This window comes from Polistes dominula, unplaced genomic scaffold (genome assembly GCF_049000335.1).
Source record: "Polistes dominula isolate Pdom_NZ unplaced genomic scaffold, Pdom_raw_medaka contig_49, whole genome shotgun sequence".
Classification (NCBI taxonomy): Eukaryota; Metazoa; Arthropoda; class Insecta; order Hymenoptera; family Vespidae; genus Polistes; species Polistes dominula.
Window position 1 is genome coordinate 790,005 of NW_028300914.1, and position 8,005 is coordinate 798,009.

Sequence of the window (8,005 nt, forward strand, 5' to 3'; positions counted from 1 at the left end):
TTCAATATAAAACATTTAATAAGAAATATTTTTATGACTTAAGGACTGTTTCAATTGAATGCTTTTATTTGTCCTGTTCTAATTTCCAATAAAAGTTATTTCATTATTATTTAAAGGTTAGATATATTTGTTATTTTATTTTTGTATAATTTATATCATTAAAATAATATTAAATAGAAATAATAATAGAGTATGCAGTGTTACAATAAGAATGAATACTTTAAAGTCTGTTTGCATTGAACGACAGTATATCATCTGCAGTCAATGTCAAGTAGATTACCAATAAGAAGACATTGTGTCATTTCTATGTCTAGTTCATGGATTTAGGATGTACTGTAATAATAGTATTATTCTATTGAATCTTGTTTAAAAAAAAAAAATACATAAAATATTTAAGTTGTTTATTTATAATTAAATAATTGCAAAGATCAAGAAGAAAGATACAGTTGTTTAAAAAGTACTTACAAGAAAGGTACAGTTGTTTATTTTGAACATTCATATTTTTAACCATAATAATATTTATTTTTTGCTAAGAATATATTTTTGATTATGAACTTGCAATGAAAATTATTTGTTTTTGTTTTTTGTTTATTAGCAAATACAAGAAAGAAGAACAATGTTACGCAGTATCAGAAAAACAGTAGCACTGGGAATGCGTTCATCAAATTATTTAATGCCTGTTAAAATATGTTCCCCACATTATTTGTACAGTTGTCAAAAAGCAGTAACAGTACAAAATAATATGGAACAAAAACGATATTATAAAAATTTTGGTCATAGAACTAAGCCACATAACAGACATGATTACATGGCTATGCTAGCAGGAACAGCTTTACTTATTGTTATTGGTTACATGGCAAAGTAAATAAATCATTTTAATTATAAAAATAATAACAGTATAATTATAAATATTTTCTCTTTTAGGATAAATTATATAGGAGAAAGCAAATATGTGAAATTTCCAAGAGTAGATGCTGCTGTATTATTACATGAAAATGATGAAGAAGAAGAAGATGATGATAATGTGGATAACGTTGAACAAGATGATCAGAAAAAGAAGAAAGGAAAGAAAGAAAAAACTGGATTTCGTGATAGAAAGGTTGAATAATATTGTACAAGTAATAATTTATCGAGTCATTTTAGATCTAGATAAATAATAGTTAAACACAATCAATCATTTATATTATTTAACACTTAACTTTGTGATTCATAAAAATTTCAATGAAATATATAATATGATTTGTTTCTGTATTTAAAATAGAAAATTTGACAACGACAACACATAGATTATTTTATGTGAAATTATAATGATCAAATATAAAAAAAAAAAAAAAAACAAAGTTAGTAAAGATGGAGACATTTTTACAGATAATAGAATATGAAAATAGAATGAGAGCTTATTCGACACCAGATAAAATTTTTCGATATTTTGCAACAGTAAGAGTAACTAGTTTAGATGGTACAGAGATTTTTATGACACCCGATGATTTCTTAAGATCTATTACTCCTGGCATGAAACAACCGGATGGTAAAATACTTTCAGTGCATATATATATATTGAATTAACAGTATATTGGCACTGTTACAATTACTTTTTTATCTTTTTTTTATATTACTAACAGATAAAAATACTAACATTGAAACAAGACAGGATTTTATTGCTATGAACCAATTGCAACTATTAATTATCGAATTTTGATTAATATTTTATGAAGGCATTAAATGGAAAAAATCAAAACGTTTTTACAAGCAATAAGTCAAGTAATTTATACTAACGCTATAATATATTTTTAAAATACAGATAATAGAATATGAAAATCGTATAAGACATTATTCAACGCCAGATAAAGTATTCAGATATTTTGCAACACTTCAAATAACTACTAATGATATACATGAAGTATTTATGACACCCGATGATTTTTTGAGATCAATGACACCTGGTATTAAACAACCTGATGGTAACTTTCTAAATATCAAATGTTCAATGTCTATATCTTTGTTGTATCTGTTTTCTTTCTTAATTTATATCATTCTGTTGTACTTATTGATTTTATTTTCATGCCTTCAATAGAAATATCCAAATGTAATTATACGTTTTACAAAACATACGTGACGTTATTAATTATGTGTTTTTAAAAAAAGCGTTGTAATATTGCATGATCATGATTTTATTGCTTATTAATAATTTAATACATTTAATTTGTATTTCACATATACATATATATATATAACAATTATCTCAAATCATTTTTTAGGTCTTGGATTAGATCAATATAAAAAATATGATCCCAAGGTACAGTTAATACATTTTTTTAAGTATTTACATTTATTGTAAATGTAACATTGTATTCTATTCTTTTGTAGAATATTCATGAGAAATTAGAATTAGCATTAGATGAGAACAGTATCTTTTATAAACTTGGTAGTGCTGGACTTATTACATTCTCTGATTATATTTTTTTATTAACGGTGTTATCAAGTAAGTTCAATTAATATTCTTAATGTTTATATCATTTCAAAAAAACTAAGATAAAATAGATATAAATAAATATATTTATATTCTAGCATCTAGACGTCATTTTGAAATAGCATTTAGAATGTTTGATTTTAATGGCGACGGTGATGTAGATTCTGAAGAATTTGGTAAAGTTGCTACGTTAATTCGTCAACAAACTAGTATTGGTAATCGTCATAGAGATCATGCCAATACTGGTAACACATTTAAGGTTTGATTTATTTACTAATTGAATATAAATTAGTACAATTAAGTTATTTAATAGGAGACATTTTTTTATAGGGTGTAAATTCAGCTTTGACAACTTATTTCTTTGGTCCTAATATGAAACAAAAGTTAACGATAGAAAAATTTCTAGACTTTCAGGAACAATTACAAAGAGAAATTTTAAGTCTCGAGGTATTACATTTTTACTTTTATGATTTATTTTTATTTATAAATTTTCTAATAATATATATATATATATTTTTTTTTCAGTTTGAACGTAGAAATCCGGATAAAAATGGGAATATAAGTGAAGTTGACTTTACTGAATTGTTATTAGCGTATGCTGGTTATTCCGATAAGAAGAAAGCAAAAATGTTAAAGAGAGTTAAAAAGACGTAAGTATAAATAATAATGATAATACAAGTTTTTAAATGTTTATAATAATATAATGAAATTTGTATGTAGTTTCAAAGAAAATCCTAAAGGAATTAATAAAGAAGAGTATCTCAAGTTCTTCCATTTCTTAAATAATATTAATGATGTTGATACAGCTTTGACATTTTATAATATCGCAGGTGCTTCTATCGATCAAGGTATCTTTCTATAATATTTTTTTTATTATAATTTTAATCAATTAGGTATTCACAAAATATATATTTTTCAGCAACGTTAAAACATGTAGCAAAAACAGTTGCTCATGTAGACTTAAGCGACCATGTTATCCAAGTTGTTTATACAATATTTGATGAAAACTGTAAGTTCCATTTCTTTCTATAATTTTTATATTGTATAATAAATATTATTAAAAGTATATAATGGAATAATAATTATTATGTTTTTTGTCTAGTGGATGGACAACTTAGTAATCGTGAATTTATAGCAGTGATGAAAAATAGAGTACTTCGTGGCTTAGAGAAACCAAAAGATACAGGATTTATCAAATTAGTGCAATCATTAATGAAATGTGCAAAAAATAGTTACTTAATTCCTGCATTTGATAAATAATTAATTATTTTTTTTAGTAATAATAATAATATTAATTCTTTCAATTGCTTTTGTATAATAATTTTCTAGCAATGAAAAAGTTATTTATTTTATTTAAGTTATTCCAATCATCTATCTAATTATAAATTTATAATACTATGATGCTTAAGACTGTAAAATTTGATTGTTGTCTAAAATAAAAAATATTCAATAATTTATATTGTTAAATAGACATATCTCATAATTTACTTCGCAGTAAATATTATCTTTGAGTGTAAAATGTGAGAGTGTGAAGAGGTGTGAGTGAGAACACTTAAAAACATGAATGGACCAAAGAGTATTGAATATAATCAGGCAAAAGATAAACTATGTAAAATAAACAGCCGAATAGGAATATCGAGAGCATCGTCTAAAGAAGTAAATTAAAGAAAAGAAAGCGAGAAACCAGTCATCGTTTAATATCCAAGCAAGGAAGACATTTTATTATACCATTATTCTCTTTGTATTTGTATTTCATTTATATTAAATATATTGCATATCCCTGAAGAAAGGTTTTCCATCTGCATCAACCTATTGACAACACCGTGGAATTCCTTCCTTTTTTTTTAATTGTTAGATATCCTTTCGGAAGACTAACAGGAGAAGGGAAATCCCCCATAACTGTATAATATAATATTGTCAAACTATAGGATACAGTGAATTCCTTTCACATCTGTTTATTAAATAGAGCATAACACGTAGAATGTCTTCAGTTTCTTTTTAGCATTCAATTGTATTTTCTTGATCGTATAACATATTATTTAGTTAATTTTGCAATTATTAATTTACTTAGTGTGTTTAAATCATATATTGTGTTATTAAAATGATTAAAAACAAATATGTAAACATAATAGTGCTGTGGCAATTTTTCATAATTATAAATGTTAACGCTGAACGTACACAAGTTCGCATGAAGATTGACGTACCAAGTAAGTTGTTGTTTTACAAAATTTGTTAATAAATAAAACATAGAATAATATACGTCGAAAGTTACTTTTTTTTTCTCATATTATTTTATCATCAAGATAATAATTTTTGTGTTTACAGTAGATTCAAGTTCAGATGCAACAAAAAATAATGATGATGATGATGATTCACCACAAAATGATATAAAGAACGAATTGATTAAACAAGGACAATTTTTTAGGTAATTTACGGCATAATTATTTCTAAAAAAAAAAAAATAAAATAAACGGGAATACCTTTTTTCTTTTTATTTTTGTTTTTTATAATTGTTTTAAACAGGGATTTGTTCTCCGAGCAATTGTCCGAGCATGAAATTGAATTTGGTCATGTATGCGAAAATCCCGATGAATGGGAGCAACGATTCGAACGACAGGATATGAAAGCAAATAATTATCGTGGAAAGGTATAATAAATAATATTTTTTTCTTTTTTGTTTTACATTACATTCTAATCTTAATTCTTCTTATTATAATAATATTTATATTTTAGGTAAAATGGGGTAACAAAAATGGAGAATATGGAGAACATTATTGGGATTTGAATCATTAAATTAAATAACATTGAGAAACTTTTGATTATTAAAATTAATATTTTAATAAATAAATCCTAAAAAAAATGTTAAAACAATTATGTCCAATAAATCCCGAAACACCTTGTATAAAAAATAAAATGAAATTATTTAGATGGCGCTATGTCAATTTGTAATAGCAATATGTGAATGATATTTCGCTGTAAAAATAAATTGAGTAATAATATTTATTTTAAAATTAATAAGTTGAATATATATTCAAAATGGAATTACCAATGATCAAAGTTTTATTCAACGAAACTTCCTATGAAAATAAAGATCTTCAAAAACGACCCGTTCAATCTATGTCAAATATAATGTTGATTAGCGATGTTTTGGCTAAACGAATATACAATTGTCAAAATAATGGTAATCATTATTTTATAATACATTTATACATTTTTTTTTTTTATATAAATCTATATATATATATATGTTTTATACAAACAGATTTAATAGAAAAAGAAGATACGGAAGATAATGATCGATATTGGGCAGATAAATTAGCAGCTTTAGATGAGGATCATACGAAAAGAAATAAACTCGATAAAAAAGAAATAGATCAACTTTTTCGAAAAGTTGTAAATTATGCACAACAGACGAATGATAAAGCTTGTTTGTATGAACAAGCAAAGGTATCGTTATTAAACAATTCATTTATACAATTACATAGATAATCGTTCCTTAATAATACTATTAAAGATATTATTTCTTCTACAGGTTAAAGATTGTTATAATCAAAATAAATGTCAAACACTTCGTTGTAACGAAGAAGTTGACAATTTTATCAATTGTGTTAATAAAATGTTTTACAAATCTGTTCGCACTGATAACAACGATATCTATCCATTGAATAGAAAGTACACATACAATGAAAAATTCAGACGAGGATATTTATTTCTATAAATATTATATTACTTTTTAAATATATATACACGCACGCACACAGAATAAAGAAATGTTTCAAATAATAATAATAATAATGTTATCAATCAAATGTAAACAAACATGTAACCTGATACATCAGCATCGGTGGTTCAGTGGTAGAATGCTCGCCTGCCACGCGGGCGGCCCGGGTTCGATTCCCGGCCGATGCATCTTATTTTTTTTTATTTATTCTATAAAAATTTAGTTTCTTTTTTTGTTAACAACAAGACATTACAGTTGTGCCTGAATAAATTTTAACGAGTTTTGATATATTAGTAGTAAACCTAACGATTCAAAAAAAAAAACAATAATACGAAAGCATAAAAACAGATTCTAATTTGTTTATCATATATCTGACGTAACATGTTGTGTGTGTATTTCATATTGAAAAATATAATTTATTATAAATAAATAATATTAATATGATCGAGGGAACACGAGTATTTCCAACAAATGGATCACAATCTATGATCAAACATCGTCTAAATGCAGCTGAGAAAAGTTATATACTTTTAAAAAAGAAATCTGACACCTTGTTAGCCTATTTTAAAACAATATTAGCAAAATTATTAGAAAAGAAATCAATTTTAAAAGAAGTTATGAAAGAAGCATCATTTTCATTGGCCGAAGTTAATTATATAACCGGTAATATAAATCAATTTGTATTACAATTGGCAAATAAAGCAACGATCAAAGTGTTATCGCGAAAAAATATTATCGTTGGTGTTAATATTCAAACATATGAATATTACGAAGAAGGTTTCGATCCTTTTCTTTACACTGGTTTAGCCAGAGGTGGACAACAGGTATCATCATCATTATTATTATTATCAATAATTCTATTCAACATTTGTTATGTTAAAAATATGAATATTTTACAATGGCAGGTACTCAAAGTGAAAAATAATTATCGAAATGCATTGGAACTGTTAATTCAATTAGCATCCTTGCAATCTAGTTTTATAACATTGGAGAAACATTTAAAAGTGACGCATCGTCGTGTCAATGTATTACGTTATATTATTATACCACGATTAAAATCTACATTGACGTATATTGCAACTGAATTGGAAGAACGCGAGAGGGAGGACATTTTTAGATTAAAAAAGATGCAAACACAAAGAAAAATCAAGTCAAACGTGATAAGAAATATTTCAATTATTCAAGAAACTAAAAAAGCTATCGATGACGACACTGACCATGATTTACTTTTTTAAAAAGCATTTGTTTGTTTTTTTTTTCTAATAATTAACATATCAATAATAAAATAATAAATAAATACCGAATAAAATCCACATAGTTAAAATAGAAATTTCGAAAGAAAATAAACTTTAAAATAATAAAAAGAGAAAAATTGAAGAACATCAAAAGTTTCTTTGGGAAGGACAAGAAAGTAGAAATAAATATAAAAATTTATTGAATGGGACTTTTTGAATGAGGGAGAGAGAGAGAGAGAGAGAGAGAGAGAGAGAGAGAGAGAGAGAGAGATGACGACTGAGGGAGGATGGAATTTTTCACGTCAGTTCCAATGAGAAACGAGTTACGAAAGATTCCTCTCTTTCTCTTTCCCCCTCAAAGAAGAACAGAGTCCTCCACGTTTCGGAAGCAAGCTCCCTACACTTTGAAGACTTTCTTGGACCAGCAGCAACAGCAACAGCAACAGCAACAGCAGCAGCAGAGGAGGGACCTTTAGAAGGGTCGACTTGAGGAGCAAGCAACATACACAGCCAGGCTCTCATTATCATATCCCAGTGTTTGGCGGCGGTTAAGGTTGGCTTTATGGGGCTGTATTTTCT

At 26.1% G+C, this 8,005-nt stretch overlaps 3 protein-coding genes, 1 non-coding gene and 1 pseudogene across 5 annotated transcripts; all 5 read left to right on the forward strand.

Annotated features, from left to right (window-relative positions):
• Nucleotides 1-311: 311 nt before the first annotated feature.
• MICU1 (Mitochondrial calcium uptake 1) lies at nt 312-3,927 on the forward strand. Of its 2 annotated transcripts, none has more exons than XM_015326650.2 (12): nt 312-472; nt 596-861; nt 925-1,099; nt 1,369-1,528; nt 2,259-2,296; nt 2,368-2,482; nt 2,569-2,729; nt 2,801-2,917; nt 2,996-3,120; nt 3,191-3,318; nt 3,390-3,479; nt 3,573-3,927. In XM_015326650.2, exons 2-12 carry the CDS (start codon nt 617-619, stop codon nt 3,728-3,730), a joined length of 1,512 nt encoding a protein of 503 aa, XP_015182136.1. In that variant the 5' UTR covers nt 312-472; nt 596-616; the 3' UTR covers nt 3,731-3,927. The 2 variants fall into 2 exon arrangements, with proteins under 2 accessions (XP_015182136.1, XP_015182135.1); XM_015326649.2 differs by lacking the exon at nt 1,369-1,528 and adding an exon at nt 1,802-1,961.
• Nucleotides 3,928-4,077: 150 nt separating this feature from the next.
• LOC107069374 (uncharacterized) lies at nt 4,078-5,310 on the forward strand. The gene is made up of 4 exons (XM_015326648.2): nt 4,078-4,677; nt 4,796-4,895; nt 4,994-5,117; nt 5,204-5,310. The coding sequence occupies exons 1-4, from the start codon at nt 4,572-4,574 to the stop codon at nt 5,261-5,263; spliced, it is 390 nt and encodes a 129-aa protein (XP_015182134.2). The 5' UTR covers nt 4,078-4,571; the 3' UTR covers nt 5,264-5,310.
• A 175-nt stretch (nt 5,311-5,485) lies between these two features.
• LOC107069347 (uncharacterized) lies at nt 5,486-7,673 on the forward strand. The gene is made up of 2 exons (XM_015326588.2): nt 5,486-5,917; nt 6,003-7,673. Exons 1-2 carry the CDS (start codon nt 5,507-5,509, stop codon nt 6,186-6,188), a joined length of 597 nt encoding a protein of 198 aa, XP_015182074.2. The 5' UTR covers nt 5,486-5,506; the 3' UTR covers nt 6,189-7,673.
• TRNAG-GCC (transfer RNA glycine (anticodon GCC)) lies at nt 6,309-6,379 on the forward strand. Its single transcript has one exon. It is a non-coding gene; the product is annotated as a tRNA-Gly (tRNA).
• Nucleotides 6,809-7,902, forward strand: LOC149033279 (V-type proton ATPase subunit D pseudogene; annotated as a pseudogene).
• The last annotated feature ends 103 nt before the right edge of the window (nt 7,903-8,005 follow it).

What these genes read in the sequence shown, in the direction of transcription:
- LOC107069347 (XM_015326588.2), top strand. Translation starts at nt 5,507, where the DNA reads ATGGAATTACCAATGATCAAAGTTTTATTCAACGAAACTTCCTATGAA. An exon ending in GTTTGTATGAACAAGCAAAG is followed by an intron (nt 5,918 to 6,002) that starts GTATCGTTATTA and finishes TTTCTTCTACAG; the next exon opens with GTTAAAGATTGTTATAATCA.
- LOC107069374 (XM_015326648.2), top strand. Translation starts at nt 4,572, where the DNA reads ATGATTAAAAACAAATATGTAAACATAATAGTGCTGTGGCAATTTTTC. An exon ending in AAACAAGGACAATTTTTTAG is followed by an intron (nt 4,896 to 4,993) that starts GTAATTTACGGC and finishes TGTTTTAAACAG; the next exon opens with GGATTTGTTCTCCGAGCAAT. An exon ending in CAAATAATTATCGTGGAAAG is followed by an intron (nt 5,118 to 5,203) that starts GTATAATAAATA and finishes TTTATATTTTAG; the next exon opens with GTAAAATGGGGTAACAAAAA.
- MICU1 (XM_015326650.2), top strand. Translation starts at nt 617, where the DNA reads ATGTTACGCAGTATCAGAAAAACAGTAGCACTGGGAATGCGTTCATCA. An exon ending in ATAAAAAATATGATCCCAAG is followed by an intron (nt 2,297 to 2,367) that starts GTACAGTTAATA and finishes ATTCTTTTGTAG; the next exon opens with AATATTCATGAGAAATTAGA. An exon ending in AGGTGCTTCTATCGATCAAG is followed by an intron (nt 3,319 to 3,389) that starts GTATCTTTCTAT and finishes TATATTTTTCAG; the next exon opens with CAACGTTAAAACATGTAGCA.